Source organism: Coregonus lavaretus (assembly GCF_964263955.1).
Source record: "Coregonus lavaretus genome assembly, chromosome: 4".
Taxonomy (NCBI): domain Eukaryota; kingdom Metazoa; phylum Chordata; class Actinopteri; order Salmoniformes; family Salmonidae; genus Coregonus; species Coregonus lavaretus.
Window position 1 is genome coordinate 15,511,395 of NC_139991.1, and position 23,848 is coordinate 15,535,242.

At 41.4% G+C, this 23,848-nt stretch overlaps 5 protein-coding genes across 14 annotated transcripts; 3 read left to right on the forward strand and 2 right to left on the reverse strand.

Annotated features, from left to right (window-relative positions):
* The first annotated feature begins 2,206 nt into the window (after positions 1 to 2,206).
* On the forward strand, positions 2,207 to 3,907 carry LOC311128415 (pleckstrin homology domain-containing family F member 1-like). Its single transcript, XM_084160540.1, has 2 exons — positions 2,207 to 2,332; positions 2,478 to 3,907. Exons 1-2 carry the CDS (start codon positions 2,241 to 2,243, stop codon positions 3,385 to 3,387), a joined length of 1,002 nt encoding a protein of 333 aa, XP_084016666.1. The 5' UTR covers positions 2,207 to 2,240; the 3' UTR covers positions 3,388 to 3,907.
* Positions 3,908 to 6,483: 2,576 nt separating this feature from the next.
* On the reverse strand, positions 6,484 to 9,009 carry LOC311127241 (protein C19orf12 homolog). Of its 6 annotated transcripts, none has more exons than XR_014613106.1 (4): positions 8,938 to 9,009; positions 8,052 to 8,225; positions 7,248 to 7,741; positions 6,484 to 6,971 (listed from the first exon to the last, which is right to left on the reverse strand). XR_014613106.1 is itself a non-coding variant. In XM_084159042.1 (4 exons), exons 3-4 carry the CDS (start codon positions 8,209 to 8,211, stop codon positions 7,476 to 7,478), a joined length of 426 nt encoding a protein of 141 aa, XP_084015168.1. In that variant the 5' UTR covers positions 8,212 to 8,225; positions 8,320 to 8,429; positions 8,938 to 8,980; the 3' UTR covers positions 6,484 to 7,475. The 6 variants fall into 6 exon arrangements, 4 of the variants coding, with proteins under 4 accessions (XP_084015168.1, XP_084015169.1, XP_084015166.1 ...); XR_014613107.1 differs by having other exon boundaries at positions 8,897 to 8,992; XM_084159042.1 differs by adding an exon at positions 8,320 to 8,429 and having other exon boundaries at positions 6,484 to 7,741; positions 8,938 to 8,980.
* A 318-nt stretch (positions 9,010 to 9,327) lies between these two features.
* On the forward strand, positions 9,328 to 12,992 carry LOC311128059 (tumor protein p53-inducible nuclear protein 1-like). 4 transcript variants are annotated; one of them, XM_084160013.1, is made up of 5 exons: positions 9,625 to 9,722; positions 10,801 to 10,977; positions 11,236 to 11,402; positions 11,609 to 11,744; positions 11,858 to 12,992. In XM_084160013.1, exons 3-5 carry the CDS (start codon positions 11,276 to 11,278, stop codon positions 12,084 to 12,086), a joined length of 492 nt encoding a protein of 163 aa, XP_084016139.1. In that variant the 5' UTR covers positions 9,625 to 9,722; positions 10,801 to 10,977; positions 11,236 to 11,275; the 3' UTR covers positions 12,087 to 12,992. The 4 variants fall into 4 exon arrangements, with proteins under 4 accessions (XP_084016137.1, XP_084016139.1, XP_084016140.1 ...); XM_084160011.1 differs by lacking the exon at positions 10,801 to 10,977 and having other exon boundaries at positions 9,328 to 9,722; XM_084160014.1 differs by lacking the exons at positions 9,625 to 9,722; positions 10,801 to 10,977 and adding an exon at positions 10,689 to 10,759.
* LOC311128058 (uncharacterized protein F13E9.13, mitochondrial-like) lies at positions 12,890 to 16,367 on the reverse strand. 2 transcript variants are annotated; one of them, XM_084160010.1, is made up of 6 exons: positions 16,203 to 16,367; positions 15,479 to 15,561; positions 14,988 to 15,168; positions 14,681 to 14,831; positions 14,348 to 14,475; positions 12,890 to 13,196 (listed from the first exon to the last, which is right to left on the reverse strand). In XM_084160010.1, the coding sequence occupies exons 2-6, from the start codon at positions 15,542 to 15,544 to the stop codon at positions 12,985 to 12,987; spliced, it is 738 nt and encodes a 245-aa protein (XP_084016136.1). In that variant the 5' UTR covers positions 15,545 to 15,561; positions 16,203 to 16,367; the 3' UTR covers positions 12,890 to 12,984. The 2 variants fall into 2 exon arrangements, with proteins under 2 accessions (XP_084016136.1, XP_084016135.1); XM_084160009.1 differs by lacking the exon at positions 16,203 to 16,367 and adding an exon at positions 15,635 to 15,740.
* Positions 16,368 to 16,624: 257 nt separating this feature from the next.
* On the forward strand, positions 16,625 to 22,742 carry LOC311127560 (G1/S-specific cyclin-E1-like). The gene is made up of 12 exons (XM_084159376.1): positions 16,625 to 16,806; positions 17,326 to 17,371; positions 17,572 to 17,659; positions 17,766 to 17,825; positions 18,073 to 18,242; positions 18,656 to 18,791; positions 19,262 to 19,408; positions 19,514 to 19,609; positions 20,244 to 20,378; positions 20,639 to 20,750; positions 20,885 to 21,042; positions 21,228 to 22,742. The coding sequence occupies exons 2-12, from the start codon at positions 17,358 to 17,360 to the stop codon at positions 21,342 to 21,344; spliced, it is 1,233 nt and encodes a 410-aa protein (XP_084015502.1). The 5' UTR covers positions 16,625 to 16,806; positions 17,326 to 17,357; the 3' UTR covers positions 21,345 to 22,742.
* Positions 22,743 to 23,848: the final 1,106 nt, after the last annotated feature.

Below are 23,848 nucleotides of genomic sequence, written 5' to 3' on the forward strand. Positions count from 1 at the left end.
CCACGTCTCAAGGCTTTAAAATCCTTCTTTAATCTGTCTCCTCTTCATCTACACTGATTGAAGTGGATTTAACAAGTGACATCAATAAAGGATCATAGCTTTCACCTGGATTTACCTGGTCAGACTATGTCATGGAAAGAACAGGTGTTCTTAATGTTTTGTACACTCATACCCATTGATTCTTGAAGAATATAACTTATAAATGCCGCATGAGCTTAGTTTAACTGTCGTTTTTTACACCAATGTTTGTAAAACAATGTAAATGTAAACAAACACTGTATAGCCTCAAAACATGGTTAAAACTATAATTGTGATATCATGGATGGTGTTCCTTGCATCCATAGCTCTTTCTATGAATTTGAGAGTGTTTACATTTCTCCAAGGCCCATCCCTCAGTTTACATTTCTCCGAGTCACATCCCGTCATGTTTGGGAATCTGGTCTTGCCTGTTTTCCCTCTTTCTAGTTCTCTCTCTCTCTCTCTCTCTCTCTCTCTCTCTCTCTCTCTCTCTCTCTCTCTCTCTCTCTCTCTCTCTCTCTCTCTCTCTCTCTCTCTCTCTCTCTCTCAATTTTCAATTCAATTTCAATTTAAGGGCTTTATTGGCATGGGAAACGTGTGTTAACATTGCCAAAGCAAGTGAAGTAGATAGTAAACAAAAGTGAAATAAACAATAAATATTAACAGTAAACATTACACTCAGAAGTTTCAAAAGAATAAAGACATTTCAAATGTCATATTATGTATATATACAGTGTTGTAACAATGTGCAAATAGTTAAAGTACAAATGGGAAAATAAATAAACATAAATATGGGTTGTATTTACAATGGTGTTTGTTCTTCACTGGTTGCCCTTTTCTTGTGGCAACAGGTCACAAATCTTGCAGCTGTGATGGCACACTGTGGTTTTTCACCTAGTAGATAAGGGAGTTTATCAAATTTGGGTTTGTTTTCGAATTCTTTGTGGATCGCTGTAATCTGAGGGAAATATGTGTCTCTAATATGGTCATACATTTGGCAGGAGGTTAGGAAGTGCAGCTCAGTTTCCACCTCATTTTGTGGGCAGTGTGCACATAGCCTGTCTTCTCTTGAGAGCCAGGTCTGCCTACGGCGGCCTTTCTCAATAGCAAGGCTCTCTCTCTCGCTCTCTCTCAATTTCAATTCAATTCAATTTCAATTTAAGGGCTTTATTGGCATGGGAAACGTATGTTAACATTGCCAAAGCAAGTGAAGTAGATAGTAAACAAAAGTGAAATAAACAATAAATATCTAATTGTGTTGTTGTTGTTGTTGTCGTCCTGGGGCTGTGTGGGGTCTGTTTGTGTTTGTGAACAGAGCCCCAGGTCCAGCTTACTTAGGGGACTCTTCTCCAAGTTCATCTCTCTGTAGGTGATGGCTTTGTTATGGAAGGTTTGGGAATCGCTTCCTTTTAAGTGGTTATAGAATTTTACGGCTCTTTTCTGGATTTTGATAATTAGCGGGTATTGGCCTAATTCTGCTCTGCATGCATTATTTGGTGTTTTACGTTGTACACGGAGGATGTTTTTGCAGAATTCTGCATGCAGAGTCTCAATTTGGTGTTTGTCCCATTTTGTGAATTCTTGGTTGGTGAGCGGACCCCAGACCTCACAACCACAAAGGGCAATGGGTTCTATAACTGATTCAAGTATTTTTAGCCAGATCCTAATTGGTATGTCAAATTTTATGTTCCTTTTAATGGCATAGAAGGCCCTTCTTGCCTTGTCTCTTAGATCGTTCACAGCTTTGTGGAAGTTACCTGTGGCGCTGATGTTTAGGCCGAGGTATGTATAGTTTTTTGTGTGCTCTAGGGTAACGGTGTCTAGATGGAATTTGTATTTGTGGTCCTGGCAACTGGACCTTTTTTGGAACACCATTATTTTTGTCTTACTGAGAATTACTGTCAGGGCCCAGGTCTGACAGAATCTATGCAGAAGATCTAGGTGCTGCTGTAGGCCCTCATTGGTTGGTGACAGAAGCACCAGATCAACAGTAAACAGAAGACATTTGACTTCAGATTGCAGTAGGGTGAGGCCGGGTGCTCTCTCTCGCTCTCTCCACCCCCCCACCCCCCTCTCTCTCTCTTTCCCCATAAAGTTGTTTTGGAACTCCCCATGCGGTGTGAGTCAACAGGAAATGTGAGTGTTGCACATATAAAGGACCTCTCGTGGCTACTCACTCTTCGTTACAGAAACGACTACTTGAAGCTGACAAAACCTACTGTATGGTGGTCAGACGGGAACACAGCGACTTACTACCGAGTCACAGACTGCTGCAGTGTAAACGAGCTATAAATCACAAAACAGAGAGTAAAAGGTAAAATGAACTATTTTTCACTATCCATTTATTTGATCATTAGTGACATAGGCCTACCATTTCGTCTTACGCGTAAATCTTAATGTCATTTTTTGTTATTTAAATTGTATTTACATTGTATTTACGTTTTGTTAATTTCCTGCAGTGTTGTAATCCAGCTCATCATGGTGGACCTGCTGGCTTTCACGCAAGAGAACAGAGAGCGGATCCAGGCAGTGGAGAACTCCTTTGGCCCCTCTGGGAAGCCCCTGTTCAGACCTGGCCGGATCTTGATAGGCGAGGGGCGGCTGATGAAGCTGTGTCGACGCCGCCCCCAGCCCAAAGTATTTTACTTGTTTAATGACATCCTGGTGTACGGTAGTATCATCCTTCATGGACGCTGGCACAAGAACCAGCAGGTAATCTCCTTGGAGGATATCCAGCTAGAGGACCTGGAGGACGGGGTCAGCATGGAGAACCAGTGGCTGATCCGCACCCCACGGAAGTCCTTCTATGTGGCAGCTGCCTCTGCTGAGGAGAAGCGTGCCTGGATGGAGCACATCGAGGACTGCAGGTCCAAGCAGCTGCAGCATGCCGGCTGCCAGCCCGGGTGCACCTTCGCCACCACATGGATCCCTGACCGGGCGTCCGCCATCTGCATGCGCTGCACTAAAACGTTTCGGGTCAACAAACGTCGCCACCACTGTCGTCGCTGCGGCTTCGTCGTCTGCAACGCCTGCTCCAAGAACCGGGCCGTGATCCGCCACATCTCTACTAAGCCTGTGAGGGTGTGTCGACTGTGCCACCTCAGTCTCCAGGACCAGGGGGAGCAGACCCTGGCCCAGGATGAGGTGCGTCTACGGGGGGACAGTGATGGGAGGGACTGCTCTGATGAATACAACCTGCTCATGCCTGAGTGCAAGGCGCCCAGTGATGATGAGGCAGATGAGCAGGTAGAGGACTATGCACCAAACCAGTGGGTTGTGTCTCAGATAAACTCTTGGTCCCCATATGTCTATTTAAAACCAGACCATCAAAGTCCCAATTTCACTGGATTGTCAAGTCACTTGACTTGACTTTTGGGAAATGTGAGAGGACACTGAAAAGTATTTACTGAATGAGTATGTGGCTGAAAGAGTGCCACATTTGTTTTGTTAGTTTTGTTTTAGTCATTTAGCAGATCAAATCAAGACGATACATGATCACATGTAATCATAAATATTGTACAAATATGAACACTAATCCTAACCATATAATATATGTACTGGATCAGTATATTCCTGTTAATATACCTTTGAGTGTTTTGGGAGGCTGATTTTTGTTATCCTTTTGATAAAGGTTAACCTGTAGAATGCATTGTTGACTGCCCATTATGCACACACAGAGCATCTTTGTTTACATGAAATACATTTTGCACTGAATACTTTTATTTTCATCCTATAATTATCTTGTTTAGAAAAAGGCATGTTGACTAAGATAATGTGCCTATATTAAGTGTACCTGTAATTATTACTCTAAATGGCAACAATAACTATACCTCTTTATTTATCACATTCACATCAACCATTTATCTATAAAATAAAATCCTTTGATAGCAAACTTTTGTCATCCTGGTCCTGAACACCTGGTAAGACTGCTTATTGACCCACGAACAGTTGTAATCAAACTATTCAGTCCTTAGTGTTATAAAGTCCCGCAGACACATGAACGAGTCCTGAGGCAACAGGTGCAGTAAATAAGCCCTTAGAGAAAGTTCTTGCCTCACTTGATTTTCCTAACTCTAGTGTTGTCATTGGCAATCCTCAGGCCAACTGCCAATGACATTTTCGAAATAACCTATTCAAATGCAACATGTCTATCATGAACACTTTATAGGCATTTCAAACAAAATCATTTTAAATTGTGCTCTCTGATTTCTAAAAATAACTGTCTAAAAGGTTTTTCAATGAAGATACAGTTGAAGTCGGAAGTTTACATACACCTTAGCCAAATACATTTAAACTCAGTTTTTCACAATTCCTGACATTTAATCCTAGTAAAAATTCCCTGTCTTAGGTCAGTTAGGATCACCACTTTATTTTAAGAATGTGAAATGTCAGAGTAATAGTAGAGAGAATTATTTATTTCAGATTGTATTTATTTTATCACATTCCCAGTGGGTCAGAAGTTTACATACACTCTATTAATATTTGGTAGCATTGCCTTTAAATTGTTTAACTTGGGTCAAATGTTTCAGGTAGCCTTCCACAATACGTTGGGTGAATTTTGGCCCATTCCTCCTGACAGAGCTGGTGTAACTGAGTCAGGTTTGTAGGCCTCCTTGCTCGCACACGCTTTTTCAGTTCTGCCCACAAATGTTCTATAGGATTGAGGTCAGGGCTTTGTGATGGCCACTCCAATACCTTGACTTTGTTGTCCTTAAGCCATTTTGCAACAACTTTGGAACTATGCTTGGGGTCATTGTCCATTTGGAAGACCCATATGCGACCAAGCTTTAACTTCCTGACTGATGTCTTGAGATGTTGCTTCAATATATCCACATAATTTTCCTTCCTCATGATGCCATCTATTTTGTGAAGTGCACCAGTCCCTCCTGCAACAAAGCACCCCCACAGCATGATGCTTCCACCCCTGTGCTTCACGGTTGGGATGGTGTTCTTCGGCTTGCAAGCAACCCCCTTTTTCCTCCAAACATAACGATGGTCATTATGGCCAAAAAGTTCTATTTTTGTTTCATCAAACCAGAGGACATTTCTCCAAAAAGTACGATCTTTCTCCCCATGTGCAGTTGCATACTGTAGTCTGGCTTTTTTGTGGCGGTTTTGGAGCAGTAGCTTCTTCCTTGCTGAGCGGCCTTTCAGGTTATGTCGATATAGGACTCGTTTTACTGTGGATATAGATACTTTTGTACCCGTTTCCTCCAGCATCTTCACTAGGTCCTTTACTGTTGTTCTGGGATTTATTTACACTTTTCGCACCAAAGTACGTTAATCTCTAGGAGACAGAACGCGTCTCCTTCCTGAGCGGTATGACGGCTGTGTGGTCCCATGGTGTTTATACTTGCGTACTATTGTTTGTACAGATGAACGTGGTACCTTCAGGCGTTTGGAAATTGCTCCTAAGGATGAACCAGACTTGTGGAGGTCTACAATATTTTGGCTGATTTCTTTTGATTTTCCCATGATGTCAAGCAAAGAGGCACTGAGTTTGAAGGTAGGCCTTGAAATACACCCACAGGTACACCTCCAATTGACTCAAATTATGTCAATTAGCCTATCAGAAGCTTTTAAAGCCATGACATCATTTTCTGGAATTTTCCAAGCTGTTTAAAGGTACAGTCAACTTAGTGTATGTAAACTTCTGACCCACTGGACTTCTGATACAGTGAATTATAAATAATCTGTCTGTAAACACTTGTTGGAAAAATTACTTGTGTCATGCACAAAGTAGATGTCCTAACCGACTTGCCAAAACTATAGTTTGTTAACAAGAAATCTGTGGAGTGGTTGAAAACAAGTTTTAATGACTCCAACCTAAGTGTATGTAAACTTCTGACTTCAACTGTATAAAACTGCTCTCACATCCCAGACTACCAATAAGGTGGTGATGGAATATGATATCTTGTGACTTCAAACCATTTCAATTTGAAAAAGCTGCTAAGAAACGGTTTATTAGTAAGCCATACCTACAAGAATAATAACCATCTCTCAGAAACTAATGACATAACTTCCAATGAAATTTCCCCTCGAGATTAATAATCTATCTTTCTCCGTCTGATGTTATGACAACCTGCATGACCAAGTTTGCTTGCAAAGAAGGAACAAGGAAACATCTAGAAAAATGAATGGAAAAAAATGCACAGTGGTGTCATGACAAACAACCTTGCACATACTTCACAAAGTGTTTTGATATCTTAATAAGATTATAGTATAATTCAATAGTCAACAATTGAAACATTGAAAAAGAGGAACTATATTTCATTGCGTATAATCTCGGAAACCCCGAACAAAAATCGTGCTAAATTGTGTCAGATGAGATACCATTCTATGTTATGTGCATGCGTCTGTCCATGATAATGTATTAAGTGGTTGAATTTCCCTTACTAAACTGTCAGTTGACTCACTGAAACAACATGTTTTCTGGCTTAATGATATCATACTAAAAGCTTGTGGTTATCATACAATAGTCACCTTCATCCTTTATTTCATTTATCATGATTTTCATAGAAACAGTTTAATACAGAGCATTACAAAAAGTCTCCAATATTTTCCCAATTAGTTAATTCTAGGACTAGGTGGGACTTATCACCATTATGCAGCAGGAGTATCAAGGCTGGTTTCTCAGAAGTACTCATCTCTTACAATATTCACATTGCATGAATCGCTTGAGATCCCAGGCACACTTACAAGAGGAGTGATCAGGGTCCTTTTTTCATTGTCTTGCATTTGTTGCAAATAATGTAAATGATAAATGCCCAACAATATTCAATGTGTACATTTCAGTGCAGAATATTGGTAACAAATTATGCACTACAAAACAAATAAAGTACACCCTTTGGTTAATCGCTGTACTGTTCTTATAAGAGAAGTTTCAATCATACCGCTACATTCAGAGGTGATCATTTCTCATTTAAAACAAATGTGTACATTAAAGGGCAATTCTGCCACCTTTCAACATCATATTAATTATCTCCAGCACCATACCAGTGTCTACATACAGTATGTGAAAACACGTTTCTATGATCTGTGGTCAAAAAGACAAGGTACTAAAAAATGTTTCTCTTTGACATCACAGGGTAGGATTAAAGGTAACAAAACAGTGATTTTATTATTTAATAAATTCACTGTTTTTCACATTTGTAGACACTGGTATTGTACTGGATGAAAATGAAGGTAAAAAGTGGTGGAATTGCCCTTTAAATGCTTTATCAAAGGACATTAAATGGACATGATCAGATGATATTAGGTAACATGACAGGTCTGACATGAGTCTCAATGTATTAACTCTCATAAGGTCTCTTCCAGTGAACCTGCAGTATAAAAGGTTATTTCAGTCTCCAAAATTAAGCTTGAGTTGAATTTGTTGAGTACCAAAAGTAGTTTTCCTTTCCAAGACAGCATATGTGTGTTCTAAGGAGATCCTCCAGATATTCAGTCTGTGTAGATCAGTCCCCATATCTCACCTCTGCTCTCAGTTCCTTTGTGATATAACTGAGTAGGGCAGCAGTGACCTGCTGCTGGAGAGTAGCATTCCCCATGACCAGGGCGGTCAGCTGGGCCAGGTCTGTCCAGTTCAGTGAGCCCAAAACGGCCATGATATCAGCATAGAGCCTCTGCTGCTGGTGGGGAGGCAGCTCCATGATGATCTGAGGGAGAGGTCTGAACTGTCCACTGGTCATCCACCATCCCAACAGGCCACCTACTGCTCCACCTAAAGAGCCACACAAACAAGATCTGTGTCAGGAGATCAAGAGGGGAGAAGAGTTGCAGCTCACAGATTTCAATACCCATTTAAACATCCATATTTAGCCAAATCTACCTCCCCACTCATAAGACAATTTTGGCTGAGAATTATTCTACTCTAATGCCATACTTTATAGGCCTGCTGCATATACACTGAAAATCTCATAGCTGCACTTAATACAATTGATTTGAGAGAAAGGATATGGCTTCACCTTGTGGTTAAAGTATGGAACTGCATATTACTATAATTATGGTTACTTATTTGATATGATCCTTACCAACAGCAATCCCAGGGGGACCACCTAGAAGACCCCCTAAAAATGCAGTCCCTCCTGCCACTGCTGATCCTTTCCCAGAATTCTTCACTGCTGCTTTTATCTGCTGATTTGCAGACAGGTCACAGCACAGTTGCATGACATCATCCATACGTGGAGCCATCGTAGCTGCTCTCCCTGGTGCGATGATAAGAGACACACTGTAGATCAATATGCAACCAAGCCAACTCATCTATCTCTAGTATACATTGGGAGTAAAAATAGCCACTACCAATTTAATACTGGAAAAACATCAACGTAAGACTTGTCTTCTGTGAAATATCCTGAAGACTAGGAAGAGCATGCCATCTTCTGGTAATGAACTGCATTACACTGCTGAGCCTATACCGAAAGTGAAATAAACTATTTTTCAAATTCATGTTGTAGGCCTTTTTTTACTCCAGATTTTTACAAAGCCAGGCAACTATATTATTGCAATCAATTCATTTATCATATTTAGAATACAGAGACTGGGAAAATAACTTATGACTTAATGCACAGACCATTGTCATGAGTCAAAAACTTCTCACACAAGAGATTCGAAATGCTTCCCTTGGATTTATGTTATAACCACAATAATAACGACCGAGGCTAATAATAATAATAATAATAATAATAATAATAATTCTACTTCACTTCTGATACGTAGGCCTTTTAGAATGGCGTAAGGCGACAAGGAAAATAGAAGATAATGTTAGTGTGTCATCATGTGGCCATCAGCGTTCTCTCTCCATTAAAATTGTGGCAAAACCTTTACATAACGACATAGTTGACCCCATCACACAGGACGGACTCTGACGTTGGCTTACATGAAAATAGCCTGAAGTAAACCTTGGTGGCGAATCCCTACCGTCAGATCTCGCACTTCGCTGATGTGTAAGTATTTGTGTATAATGAGCGTTAGTAAAAATTATGACCGCGGTGAATGACGGGACATTCGTTTAGGACAAGCCCACATCCTGTTAAAACGATTCGCGGTGGTTTGTTAGAAGCACAATAAAACACACATAGCCTAATAAATAGGTCTCAGTGGGTCAACCTGGCATAATAGTCGTTTACCCGGCAGGCAAATATTTGTAACAATGTAGCACAAAAAGTCATTGATACAATTCCCCTCTTTTCGTAACATTGGTGGTGTTCGTTTTGCATGGCCCGGTGGCCAAGGTGGGTGGAGATTTCGCTTAAGAATAAATTGAATGGTCTAAAATACTAAAACTCCGCTCACATGGGACACCGGGCCATGCAAAACGAAGTCGACCACTGTTGCAGACTGCAAACCGTTCTACAAAACATTTTATTTTTTAAATCTTCCACTCTAATATATTTTTACTTGTTGTTATAGATTACACGCCTAGACTATTTGAAAGATTGGACGTCGGTTGAAACCATGTATCTAGGTATGTTTCAAGGAAGGACACTTTTATTCACTTGACAGCTAGTTGCCAAAATATGAGGACATAGGTTTGTTAGTGCGCAAGCAACTAAAGCTCCGCCTTCCGAGGTGGGATTTTTGTTTACGTTCTCCTCCCACCAAAGCAAAGGGAAGGAGTTGGTGTTCATAAACAAGTCTGTATCAAAACAATTACAGATCAGTTATAGTTTCGTGCTAACCGTCGGCCAATATACATTTGTCAGGTAAGAAAATAATACATTGTAGCCTTCAACATTGTGCGAGAGGTTTTATCCGTGTAGCAGCCTTTGTTCATGTGTAGCCTAGACACTTTTCCTTAGCCTACTATCTATCCATTGCATGTTTTTATTGATTTCTACATCCCAAAAGTGTCCTATAGGCCAACGTGTTAGTTTGGTAGACTACCATGTAATTGTAACCATGTCATGTGTCATTTTGAATGTAGGTTAGGTTATTTGTTTGATTGTCAGTGAATTACATAAAGGCAGTTCTTAATTATTAACTTATTTATTGAAGTTTAAACGCAATTAATGCCATATCAAGTTCACCCAAACTACTCTCCTATGTGTTTATGTTTAATTATTTAATTGTTTCTATCACACATTTATTATATATTGAATAGGGCTAATGTAAGGATTCTCTTACATGTCTTTAAACTTCCTACTTATGGACTTTTTGATGGCACACGAGAAAAGATATGCAAGTGTATATGTAAACAATACATTTTGCACCTTATGAGTTAATTCTGTCTGGGCACTATTGGATCTTCCCTTGCTGGCAGGCTGGGGTGTAGCTGTTTATTGACAGTATAGGCAGTCCACCAAGTGTCAAGTCCACCAAGGCATTCAAAGACCGTGGCTGTCTGGACAGCCCGTGGTCTAAAAGTGGATGTTGTTGTGTTCTGTCTAGTCTGACACCTCAAGCCTGAAAGACATACAAATACTGTGTATACCTGATTGTTTTTATAGGCCTATTTGACTAGAAATTTAGGCCTTTTACATAAAATTATATACACTAAAATGTATGTATGTATTCATTTTTTACAAACCAGTTGTTTTCACCATAGTTTGGCCAATTGGCTTCATATTCACTACATTAGTTTATTCATAACATATCTTAAGATTCAGATTCAGGCTTGAAATGAGATTGCTGGTCAGAAAGGATGCCATGTCCTCCATTCTGCAGATAGCTTCCAAGGGGCATGCTGTTCCTGATTCTGCTGTGCTGGCAGGACCCAATGTTAAACACGAAAGGTCATAATGTAAGGCGTTGTTCAGTGTCTGCTTTCTGGAATAATTTCAGATCTATTTTCTGAGTGGCGCAGCGGTCTAAGGCACTGCATCTCAGTGCTTGAGGCGTCACTACAGACCCCCTGGTTCGATTCCAGGCTGTATCACAACCGGCCGTGATTGGGAGTCCCATAGGGCGGCGCACAATTGGCCCAGCGTCGTCCGGGTTTGGCCGGTGTAGGCCGTCATTGTAAATAAGAATTTGTTCTTAACTGACTTGCCTAGTTAAATAAATGTTAAATAAATAAAAATTATTTAAAAACAGATATGTGGATATTAAACTACACATGCCTTTTCAGGTTGTGCTGTTTTCTTGCATTTTATGCAATGTTTTACCAAGATCAGTTTAGCAATTTTACCAGTTTAGCAATAATTGTATCCGTTTAGCAATGTTTTACCTTATAGGGGACACATACTATAACACTATGTTAACTCATTTTCTTTGCAGACTGCAATAAGAGGGCTAAGGGAGGCAAAACATATACACAATGATTGGAAAGATACTTGCCCATTTCCTTGGTAGCACAGATGACGATTTTCCCACAGATGACAATGAAACCTATGAGGAGCTCATTGAGTTTGAGGAGGGAGGATGGATCGTTATCAACATTCAAGGTAAGCCGATAATTATGTTCCCTGAAAGTTGAAATCACAAGTTAGTTGTTACACTGGTATGGCCATTGTTGTCTGCAGTTACTTGTTTTGTAACTGGTAGCATTGTAGGTACCTGGATAGTAGATCTAATGGTCACTATTAGAGGTCTTGCTAGTGTTTTTCCTCTTTGGTCTCGGTTTAGTAAATTTGTGGTCTGATGTTTCCAGAGAACAACTCCCTGAGCCCCCCTGAGGAAGACCCTTTGGAGAACCTGCTGATTGAGCATCCCAGTATGTCTGTATACCAGATCAGACACCAGACCAGCGATGAGGAAGATTCAGATGAAAATAATGCTTCTCCCAGGTCAGTTTTCATCCAGGGGATCCATCTACTTAGTTAGTGTGATAACACAACCATTATCCTAGAGAAAAGGAGTGTCACATTTTACAGTTATTCTGTACTTTTCCCCCCTGCAGGTCTGTGCCAGTCCAACAGCATGTGTCCTGGAGGCTAGCTGCCTGGGGAAGCCCACTTCCATGCAACATCCACCTGCTTGCCATACAGCGAGCCAGGACTCACATGGAGTGCAAGAAGCTGACCAGGAGTGCTCTCCAGAGACAGAACCTTGCCAAGATGCGCTTCTCCCCCTCTGATAGACGCTTTGGTCACTTCAAACAACCCTGCCAGCGTCTGTACAACTACTGAGTGTCTGAGTAACCACGCCACTGTCTGAAGCCACTTAACATACAGACCTTAGACCTATGACATCATGACTTTGTGAATCTCTTTACCCTGATCAGTGGAACCCCCTTAGCTGAGTATGTTATTAACATACTGAGCCCAGTTTGAGAGTGAAATAGCCTTGAGTAGATGTGTGTGCATGTGAAAAGTAACTGGCTTGTTACTGTTAAGTCTTATGGCTCTGATGAAAACGTTTATGTACTGTATGAAATGCAAAAGGTTTTAGCGCTTGCAAATATTATTTTGATAGGATATGGAATACTTTGTTTTTATTACTTTGTGTGCCTTAGATTTAGATACGTTGTGGGTATACATTTTAGTTATTTAGCAGACGCTCTTATCCTAGTCGGCTCGGGGATTAGAACCAGTGACCTTTCGGTTACTGGCACAACGCTTTTAGCCACTAAGCTACCTGCCGCCTTATATTGCTTTAAGGAAAAGTTGATACGTTTCATAGCTATGAAAAGCTATTTTGTATATGATATGTGATGACACAAAACATCACTCTTGAGTAATTGGACCTCTTTCTCTATATTTTTAAGAACAAATACAATGTATGTAAGGATAACCAAATAATGATGAACCACTGTTTCTAATGTATGTTTTGTACTGAGTGATTCACTTTGTTTTTATACATTTATTCCCAGTGTGTTCTTATGTTTGCTGTACTGCTACAAGCCCTGTTTGTAAATATATGCAGATTTTTTTGTATTTTGGTGTATATTTAAATGTAAACAATTGTTAAATAAGGTTGTTTTGTTTAGGTATTATCTGTATTTTATTAAATAACATGAGACATAACTTCAGTAATTACATGTATTATTACCACCAAATGTATTTCATTGTTCTGCAATAAATTATTTTAGCAGCAAATTGGTGGATTTAATTTTCGAAGCAAATGCACCTTCCCCATGAACTTCTTAATGCTTTCTGGATCAACAGCATTTGCCCAAACGCCTCCCCTCTTGAAATGAGAGCCAATTATCATCGCACTACCATCAAGGAAGTGTTCCACGTTGTCATGGGTCACTCCTGAGCCAATAAGAACTGGGAGTCTTACAGACTCTGCAACATCTGCAAATAGAAAAGAAAGGATTGTTGGGTAAATATTTCGAGATGCTACATTATGTTTACTGAGTTCATTATATTGGCAAGCTGTGCAAGAGTTCATTTGAAACAAATACCTAAATGGTTGGATTTAGGAATGCATTGCAAGTGTCATGCATCATCTCTGATAAGTAAATGGTGAATGTAGGTTCAGAGATGATATGAGAAAAACATATGAGGAAAGAGATCAATCCAGACTCTGGCAGCTCCATATACCCATCTGACAACAGAGCCAGCCCAATGGAATCGTACTGGGAGACTGTAGGACCACCTCCAAACTAGGCAGCAGGGTTGTGTGGCAGTCTAGTCGGAGCCTGCCTGTGTTTACAGCCTTCTGTGTAAGTCAGCCATCTGTAGGCTGTGCTTAAAAATAGCAGACGATGTTGGTGTCTATATTAGCCAAGCAGGGCTGTGGCAGGCAGGCAAGGGCAGGACCGGGCTGTGTGCCCATGGTCAGCACGATCCAGACTGGGGGGACTGTGAGGCTGCCATCCTCTCCCCAGACGAGGCTGCTCTTTATAAGGCCAGCAGCGAGGCTCACAGGTTCCATGGGCTTTAGGGCAGCTTAACCTCTGGGCTACATGAATAACTAACGCCAGGAACTATCTGCCCTTGCAAATGTAGGAAGTATGCAATAGACTGCTATGCAGTGGTAGTGGTATGGAATTGAGTGAGGTGACTGAACATACTTTTGTTAGGGTGTGTGTTATGGTTTGTGAGAATGTATGAGACTTAGAAAAAGGGCACTCCCTTATTAACCAAGACAACAGAAGTGTTTGAGAGAAAATTAAAAGGGAGAGGAAAGTAAACTATCTAGAGATACTAAAACTATGTTTATACCAAGGTGCATGCTGAGCATTCCTAAAATGATACACCAAGCATTATACTTCAGATATATAATGTAAGAGCTGAGTGTCGGCTGCCCTTTGATCCAAATGGCAAAATTGTGATTACACAGTAATAGCCTATGCATTATTTATTTGTATTTAAATGGGTTGGGGGTATTTTTCTATTACTGTATGTGTCAGTATGTTTGTGTGTCATACCATACATGTGTATATGTGTCATATTGTACATACATGTCTGTATGTGTCAGAGCATTCAGAGACAGGACACACCTCTGAGTTCCATTGGATCTGCCTGAACCCCTGTGGCTGTTCCAGTGATAATGAGCCCATCAGAGAGGAAAAACTCAGCTGCTCTGGCCGTATCCACTATGCTCACATCTGAAGTCAGGGCATGGGAGCTAGGAACACAAACACGTACCCACAAACATAAAGCATCCAATTACACTTACTACAGCAGTCAGAAATGTTACTTTCATCTCCTTGCAGTATCGTTTAATATTAGCCGCAATACTTGCATGTTGAAAACCTTCTGAAATACCATATCTGGACATGTAGGCTAGCCAGTGGTGTTGTCTGACTGGAGTGTTTTGAACGATTGCTCACCTGTGCTTCTTTTTTATGTCAGTGAAGATCTGCACATGTTCAGCCTTTATTTGCTTGCGGTATCGCAAAAGGTCTCCGGCACATGCATTCAAAAGGCCTTCATCAGCAACATGTGAGAAGACATATCCCTCTGCCCTGATAAAATCCATACCTTGGAAAAAGACAACAACAGAATAGGTAGCTAAACATTTGCTTTTCCCAACCTCTAAATACAGATCTTTCTATTAAACTAAAATTCCAGGCGAACCTGAAGCGCTCTTAAGCATGCATGTATTAATCAGTAATAAGCAAAGCCAGCTAAATCAACCTGAAGCCAGTGCAACAGCAAGAGCTGAGCTGTTTGCTGCAGACAGGATCTGAACTCCAAGAGGCAGAGACGGACAGATCCCCCTCACCGCTGCACACACTGCTGTCATAGAGGCACACACCTCTGACCCAATTGAGAATGTGTATGGAATGTCATGCATGTTCTCTATGATCAGCCCGTCCTGTTCAAAAGATCAACAGACAACAAACAATTACTTTTCCAGTCATCATTGAAGGTGAATATTGTGGTTTACATAGTCAGAGGCTACAGTCTTAGTAACATATAATAATTAATAATAATATGCCATTTAGCAGACGCTTTTATCCAAAGCGACTTACAGTCGTGCGTGCATACATTTTTGTGTATGGGTGGTCCCGTGGTTCGAACCCACTACCTTGGCGTTACAAGCACCGTGCTCTACCAGCTGAGCTACAGAGGACCACAAAGTACATCAAAAAGTAAGGAGTTCTTGTGTCTTTTCTTATACTTACAATTCCTGCATTGTGATAGATTTCTGCTTCACGGCATGCCTCCTCAATAATTTGAGGAATGGCCATGCTTCCTAAAGGTGTGCCTGAAAAACATAAATTCAAAGTTAAAAACAAAAATAGAGTACAAAACGTCCTCTGCATCTCAATCATCTTTACCTGATAAGGCTTGAACATGAATCATTCCAATAACCACAGATTTAGCACGTCCAAAGAGATTCAGAAACTTCATTTTTTTACTGTTTCAAACCAGTTGCAATGTGGAGGCACATTGGCTTTGAAATGAGACTCGTTCCCATGTAGCGGCTAGCTTGATCACGTGTCTGGTCAAAGTGTACATTTATACAGGTTTACAGATCTCTGAGTTATGGTCACCCAATCCAGTGTTTTTTTCGTGTGGCGCATGAAACATATTAAAACACAATTTTAACAGTTATGACCCTGAGACAAGGCACATAGGGTGTAGATCAGCCTCCTCCTTGTATACTTTTCCTTTATCTTCTGATAAGAAAACGTTAACTTATGAATTATATATGAAAGTATAAGATGGTGCCTAAAATGTATTTGATTAAACCTGCACTGTTATTTTTCCAACATTAGTGTAGACAAGAGGAAGGAGACGAGGAGGAAGCCACTAAACATAGCTAATGCACTATTGCTGGGCGCCATCACCATTCTCGTTCAGCAAATTGCGCGGCATTAATTTGATCTTAAAATAATGACATACCTCTTGAATTACGGACAATGAAAGTCCATTCTGTCGGCTTGATAGAGAAACATTTTCTAACATTTCTGGAATAATTGGCATAACGTCCGGATTTGAAGGATTTTGAGAGCGACACAGTCTTTGTTTACATCTGTCTTCCCTAGCCACGCGGTACTTTGTTGTTCCGGATTCTAAGCACGGCCCCTGAGCTGTCACTATACCAGCCACGCCTCCCTTTTGCCGGCAAAATGCAATATTTGGAACACCATTATGCTGTAAATTTCTCACACAACATAAGATTTCAGATGATTCTTCACTTCTGAACAATTAATGACTAATAATAATGTTAGTTGAAATGTAACTGCAAAGGATCACTGAACAGCGCCAAGTATTTAAATCACCCGCTCGGACCGCCCTTATGTTACTGTAGACAGCAAGCAGTTTATAAACGAAGGCGCAAAACTCACCGCACCAGCAAAGAACAAGTAGCTAGCTCGCAGCTCCCTTTTGATGCCAAAAAGAGGCCACGAATCGAATAATAATTGAATAGCTGTCTAGTAACTTTAGCTATATTTTGTCAGATCCTTTCAGCCAAGTGTGGACCTTCGCGGGGCAATATTTTTAGGTAAGCTGGCAAATAATTGAAACCTCTATTGTTAACTAGCAGTCTTGCAACTTGGTTAAGAAGAGCAAACTTTTCAATCAAACTCCCTCAACGTGATTCGAAATGAGTGAGAAGATGGTAAATATTCTGAATTTGAAAGGCGATTGACATCATCGGATGGCTAGTTTTTTGTGAGAAAGCTTGTTAGAGCGGGTGAATGGAAAATGGCATACTTGATGGCTCGGCCATTTTCTGGCCAGCTTCTCTCTCTAATTTATGAGAAATGAACTCGTTTCCATCGACTGTATGTGGAACTATTAGGTTTAGGTGAACGTGTGGAATCTGGTGTATATGTATGCATGGTTTTGTGACAATTGTTGCAGTATTTCATATTGTTTGTCGTCCTTTAACATTGTCCCACTTCAATTTCCTCGCGCCCAGATCTTTTGACGAGTTGGCTTTGTGAGACTTACGTGGGGGGTTGGGTTGTGGTGTTATTACCTAAAAATCAGAACAAATAAATATATTTCATGTTTCCAGGAACTCTATTGGAGGGATACACGTGGGATATAATGCCAAGAAAGGGGTAAGTTTCAGTTTCGCAGTTTGACCTAGTCTTGTCAATCAATGTCGCTAGCTAGGTGACGAAAAAAAGTTGTCACGTTAGGTAGCTGACTTGCTAACAAACTAGCCGCAGCTCAGCTAGTTAGCTAGCAATAGCTAACACGTTTCTCACCATTTCAGCAGGATACATATTATAATTCAATATTTACTGTGTAATTTCAGGAGAAATGTGGAATCCAGGACAATTGATCATGAGATGCCCAAGGAAACTACAGTGAGAGCCAGGAAAAGAAAAGCAGATGTTGCCATTGTAAGTCATTGCTATCTGCGTATTGCTACTGTAGCGAGATGGTTGCCTGCCTATGTATTTTTAAGATGGTTTAAAATAATGAACATTGTCCTTGTTCAATCCTCAGTATTTGCAAGACCCAGATGAAGTGGCAGAGATGACGAAAAAGAAACTGTGTGGAACTCAGGTAACTACATGCATTTGTATTATTCCAATGCATTCCCTTGCAGACCATGCATTTGTTGGATTTAGCTAGCAACAGACACCCGGCAGTGACCTACACAGGTTAATCAGGACCATTCAATAAATGACACAATTGTTTAATCAGTTGGTATTGGTGGCACTATCTCAGAATCCTCTTCATGCTGTGTTCGTTTTTATCAGTCAGTGAACTTTCTTCTCCTCCCCTCTATTCTTATCCCTCTCCTGTGCAGGTGTGCTGGAATCCCGAGTCGGTTTACACAAGCCCGTGCAGGCGGAGCCCCACGCCTGACAATAAAGTAGATCAACCAGTTGCCTTGAACGCCACTGGGTTTTCTGCTCAGTACACCTTCAAAAACATATTTGTCACCCCCACCAGGTCTTCCCCTCTTCCTGTGCTATGGTTAGTCACTTCAGGTATCTGGGACAGCGTGAGCAAGATGCTGCAAAATAACAGGAGTGGTTACTTGCCACGTTTTGATAATTTTATGATTGTCATTAGATTGCTTGAACTCTGCACTTACACTGTCAAAGGCCAAGCATTATGATGACCAATGTCTTCATCTGTTTCATTTGAATGTAACACACACACAATGTAGTCCTTACCACTATCGTCCAAGAGTGTAGAGTCTGCTGTTATAAGAATGGCTATCCCACCTTGCCACTCATAGTATATGTACCTGTATACTGTTTAATCTTAAAGTTCTGTGTTTGCACTCTCTGAATCTCTAGTTGAGGGATTCTTTGTTGATCCCTTTGATTTCATAAATACAAATGAACTAGATGCTAACCCTCTGGATGTGTTTCTCTTTGTAGCTGGGCAAGCAGAGACGATGTATGGAACAACCTGTTGAAGAAAGACAAGACGTATTCTCGAGACATCCACGTCATGAAAAAACACCCACACCTCCAACCCAAGATGAGGGCTATTCTTCTGGACTGGCTAATGGAGGTTTGTAGCACTCTCCGTCTCAAACTCCTAGACTAAATTCCTCTCCCACAGTGTATCTACTACTTTGATCAAAACCCTCATGTTGTTACTTGATCAGTTGTTTATCTTAAGGTGGTGAGTGGATTAGTTTGACCAATATATGTATGGTCCCAGTTAACTGTAAGTCAGTTAGTTTGCGTCCATCTGTTTACAATATTAGCATAACCTATTGGAGAAATGGCTGTCAGGTGATGAGTATTACCTGAGCTCTAACTGATTCTAAGGGGAAGCCTAGTAACTGAATGCATTCAACCGAAATGTCTTCCGCATTTAACCGAACTCTGAATCAGCATTGATCATGAAGTTGGATCGTTTCAATCATATATGGTATAGAGAACCATGATCAATGCTGTTACATGGGGATATCTTCCTTCGCTACTCTGTGATATTGCCTACGACTTGTATTCTCAACCTTGTTTTCTCTCTCTCAGGTGTGCGAGGTGTACAAGCTACACAGAGAAACCTTCTACCTGGCTCAGGATTACTTTGATAGGTTCATGGCCACACAGACCAATGTTTTCAAGTCAACACTACAGCTCATCGGCATCTCTTCTCTTTTTATAGCTGCCAAGATGGAGGTAGGAAGTAGCCTCTTCTACAACCTGTGTTTAGTCGTTTTCTTAATTCTCCACTTTGTATTTCGCAGAGTCAGATTTTTAACATGTTTACTATTTCTTTTTCAGGAAATCTACCCTCCAAAGGTGCACCAATTTGCCTATGTTACTGATGGGGCCTGCACTGAGGATGATGTCCTATGTATGGAGCTAATCATTATGAAGGTATGCCTCTCAAACACTTCCGTCCCAGTTTTTCTCAGTACGGATGGGTAATGCAAATCCTTAGGTAGTGTTGTGAAGCTTGTTGAGACATGAGCAACGTTTAGCCGTTACTGTTAGATCCCGGGCTGTATCACAACCGGCCGTTATCGGGAGTCCCGTAGGGCGGCACACAATTGGCCCAGCGTCGTTAGGGGGAGGGTTTGGCCGGGGGGGGCTTTACTTGGCTCATCGTGCTCTAGCGACTCCTTGTGGCGGGCCGGGCACCTGCAGGCTGACCTCTGTCGTCAGGTGAAGTGTTTCCTCCGACTCATTAGAGTGGCTGGCTTCCGGGTTAAGTGGGCGGGTGTTAAGAAGCGTGGATTGGCGGGTCATGTTTCGGAGGACGCATGACACTACCTTCGCCTCCTGAGCCCGTTGGAGTTGCAGCGATGAGACAATATTGAAATTGGGGAGGAAAGGGGGGTAAAATACCCCCCCTCCCTCCCTAATGAGGCTCTGTCACTAATGGTAGTTGCTGTCTAACTTGATAGTACACGTTTCTTCTGAGTCTCCTAATATCTGAGCTGGGGAACACTTCTCTGTGGAATGAAATCATAATGTGGCTCATGTTTCTATTCTGTCCCCCTTTGCTCAGGAGCTGAAGTGGTGTTTGAGTCCCCTGACAGCTGTTTCCTGGCTAAACATCTACATGCAGGTTGCCTACCTGAAAGAGTCCGAAGAGGTTCTCATCCCACAGTACCCACAAAATACGTTTGTACAGATTGCTGAGGTAAGGTTACAACTGAGATTTCCCGCCACTGCATGTGATTCATAGTATCTTCCAAAAAAATATACCTAAGAAGATCAACAAGGCAAAATATCATGTTATTTCTCACCGATGACACTGCTGCTGCTTAAACAAGATGGATTTGTAAGACTGAATGGTTTCACATTTCCTCTCCTTAGAACGGCTCATTGCCTCAAGTCACTATTGTAGAAGTACATGTGCTCGTGTTCTCATTTCTCTTTTCCTATTGTTTCTCTCCATAGCTCCTTGATCTTTGTGTGTTGGATGTGAAATGTCTGGAGTTCTCCTACGGAGTGCTGGCTGCCTCTGCCCTGTTCCATTTCTCCTCGCTGGAGCTGGTGGAGAAAGTTTCAGGTAGGGTGTTTTCATTCTGAAGTGGTTCATGTCAATCAACATCTTCAATCTGACCACTGAGCTATGGTGGTTTGGTAGACTTGCCAAGGGTGTTTTTAGCCCTAACCAGACCCCATTTGTCTTGATCTGTGCAGCTCTGAAGTGGTCAGACGTTGAGGAGTGTGTGAGGTGGATGGTCCCCTTTGCCATGTCCATCAGAGAAGTGGGCAGCTCAGCCCTGAGGAACTTCAAAGGAATCCCAGCAGATGACATGCACAACATTCAGACCCATGCTGCCTATCTGGACTGGATGGTGAGTGCCTCGTTTGTTATTTGTATGGTTTTCAACCACAATGTCCTATACCAATGTGTGGCATTGCTTCATGCTGTGCAGAGTGAATATTTTTCCCTCAGATTGTTTCTTGTGTGCAATGGCCCACAGCTCTTGACTGAAGTATCAGTTGCAGCCTGTATTGAGAGTTCTGTTGGTTTCTTTAGGCGAAGGCATGCTCCTACCCACAAGTGGACGTAGATCGCAGCCAGAGTTCTCCAGTACCGTCCGGAGTGCTCACTCCACCCCCAAGCAGCGAGAAACCAGAGGGCACAGTCTGTTGATATCCATTGGGTTAGTATGGGCACGGGCTGAGGAAGTCTCATGACGGGACCAAGATATTGGAGGATTGGGAGAAATCCATGGCATTGCACCAAGTCCTCGTGTGATTTTTCTACATGTGTGCATGTGTTATTCCATTAGTTGTTTTGGTGCAAAGGTGAATGGACATTTTTTGGACGTCTGCCTTTTTTGAGTGAGTGACAGTTTTTTAAAATTGGAGTGATGCCAAGCTGGACCACCTGCCAAAAACCCAGAGCTGTCACCGGCTCTGAGTGCTGCTAAAGAAGGTGGACTTGGATTGACTGAGGAACAGTGGATGGATGAGTGTTTTGTGTAGCTCACGCTTGCCATTTTGAGAAAGATAATACTGCCAGGTTTGGTTTGGGGACCAGTAGCTCTGCTGCCAAAATGGACAAGTTGAACAGCCTGCTTCAGAAGCGGAAATATGGATTGTATTTAAGATTTTAACTTGGCAAATTTTCTCTAGCATTTGAGTTTTTACCAAAATGTATGATATTTTTGTTTTGAAATGAGATGCTGCTACTTATCTATTTTTTTTTTTTTTTTTAATAAAGTCACTGTCGCAGACAGCTTTTCTGTTTTACAATGTTGTGGGTCTTGGCTTTGTCCAGGGACAGGGATTGTAGCCTGGTTTTTTTTCATTGACTCATCACATGCTAGAGAGGCCAAGGATAACAGCTGGCAAGGCAACAGCATCATCATCTAACTCCGTTTAGGAGCCTGAGATTGCTGATCTACTGAGGAAGTCCTGCTGTAGCCTATGATGATGTCATACTTTTTGTTCTGTGTTACACTATGTGTAACCCAAGTATGCCTAGTAGGCTAGGTCTACTATGTAGCACAGGCCTACAATGTCTTTGTACCATTTAGGAGGACCACAATGGAAAAGTTTGCTTTTGTCATCAATTTTAAATGCATGATCCACGTGTGGTTGTATGTTGAAATTGTCAAATCTCTCTTTGCTGGATTAATGACATGCACAATATGTTGACTTGCGTAGGTATGTAACTCAACTGAAAATGTATATAGAGCAGATTTGAACGTTTGACGGGCAATGATGTATGTCTACGATTTCATTAGTGTCCATGCTACTCAATGTGGCCGTACCTTTTTAAAGCCTTATCATTTTTACACGTGCCTTTTCTAAACTAAAGTTTATGCTGAAAGTTAATCAAATGCATAACATAAGACTTACAATGTCCAAGAGAAGAGTGATCTAAAGGCACGTTTCTATGAAAAATAAATCGCTAGAAACTGCTGCTTTTCTTTAAACTCACAAATTATTGTAGAACTGTAATGGATTTGTCACAAAGATAACATCTGAAGTGGTGCACTGGGTTAATGTAATGTACCGAATACAGACAGATGTGAAAAGAGTCGACGTAAACATCTTCAGTGTCAGATGTTTTGTATTCTTATTCACTGTAACTTGCCATAATGGGGAATCAAAGGGGACACATCAAAGTCATCAGAAGGAAAACAAAATGGAGTATAGAGATGGCCTCTATAATGGCTGTCTCATGCATTTACTGACAGACAGTGCCCTCTGCTTGCAGTCAATGAGTGTGTGCTTAAAATACACAGGATTAATCCACTAGATGTCAGTATGATGCTTTCACTGTCAAAGCTTCTGTCTTGTAAGACTTGCCGGGGACTACTCGACAGATGCTGCTGGGAGTAATTATTGTACTTGTCTAATTCTCTGGTCCTTCACTTTGTCACAAACCAGATTGGATCACCTAAGGTTGTTTTTCTTTGGCCAGCTGAATTTATCAGATGCATATATCAAATGGATTGATAGTATTGTCTTACTAAATCATTTGGATATTCAGCCTACATCAATTCTTCACTCTTTTGCACTAATCTTTGGTGTCCACATCACCAACAAACAAACTAACATGGTCCAATCACACCAAGACAGTCATGAAGAGCGCACGACAAAACCTAAGGAGACTGAAAAGATTTGGCATGGGTCCTCAGATCCTCAAAAGGTTCTACAGCTGCACCATCAAGAGCATCCTGACTGGTTGCATCACCGCTTGGTATGGCAACTGCTCAGCCTCCGACCGCAAGGCACTACAGAGGGTAATGCGTACGGCCCAGTACATCACTGGGGCCAAGCTTCCTGCCATCCAGGACCTCTATACCTGGCGGTGTCAGAGGAAGGCCCTAAAAATTGTCAAAGACTCCAGCCACCCTAGTCATAGACTTTTCTCACTGCTACCTCACGGCAAGTGGTACCAGAGTACCAAGTCTAGGTCCAAGAGGCTTCTAAACAGCTTCTACCCCCAAGCCATAAGACTCCTGAACATCTAATCAAATGGCTACCCAGACTATTTGCATTGCCCCCCACCCCCCCTCACCCCTCTTTTACGCTGCTGCTACTCTCTGTTTATTATCTGTGCATTGTCACTTTAATAACTCTACCTACATGTACATATTACCCCACTTACCTCGACTAACCGGTGCCCGCGCACATTGACGT

Bases quoted from the DNA above. Each gene is read 5' to 3' on its own strand.
- LOC311128059 (XM_084160011.1), top strand. From the start codon at position 11,276: ATGATTGGAAAGATACTTGCCCATTTCCTTGGTAGCACAGATGACGAT. The intron at 11,403-11,608 runs GTAAGCCGATAA...TGATGTTTCCAG, and splicing joins GATCGTTATCAACATTCAAG to AGAACAACTCCCTGAGCCCC. The intron at 11,745-11,857 runs GTCAGTTTTCAT...TCCCCCCTGCAG, and splicing joins GAAAATAATGCTTCTCCCAG to GTCTGTGCCAGTCCAACAGC.
- LOC311127241 (XM_084159043.1), bottom strand. From the start codon at position 8,211: ATGGCTCCACGTATGGATGATGTCATGCAACTGTGCTGTGACCTGTCT. The intron at 7,742-8,051 runs GTAAGGATCATA...GTGGCTCTTTAG, and splicing joins TCCCCCTGGGATTGCTGTTG to GTGGAGCAGTAGGTGGCCTG.
- LOC311128058 (XM_084160009.1), bottom strand. From the start codon at position 15,707: ATGAAGTTTCTGAATCTCTTTGGACGTGCTAAATCTGTGGTTATTGGA. The intron at 15,169-15,478 runs GTAAGTATAAGA...TCTTTTGAACAG, and splicing joins TCTATCACAATGCAGGAATT to GACGGGCTGATCATAGAGAA. The intron at 13,197-14,347 runs GTGTGTCCTGTC...TTCTATTTGCAG, and splicing joins AGATCCAATGGAACTCAGAG to ATGTTGCAGAGTCTGTAAGA.
- LOC311128415 (XM_084160540.1), top strand. From the start codon at position 2,241: ATGGTGGTCAGACGGGAACACAGCGACTTACTACCGAGTCACAGACTG. The intron at 2,333-2,477 runs GTAAAATGAACT...AATTTCCTGCAG, and splicing joins CACAAAACAGAGAGTAAAAG to TGTTGTAATCCAGCTCATCA.
- LOC311127560 (XM_084159376.1), top strand. The intron at 18,792-19,261 runs GTTTGTAGCACT...TCTCTCTCTCAG, and splicing joins TTCTGGACTGGCTAATGGAG to GTGTGCGAGGTGTACAAGCT. The intron at 19,409-19,513 runs GTAGGAAGTAGC...TTTCTTTTTCAG, and splicing joins TTATAGCTGCCAAGATGGAG to GAAATCTACCCTCCAAAGGT.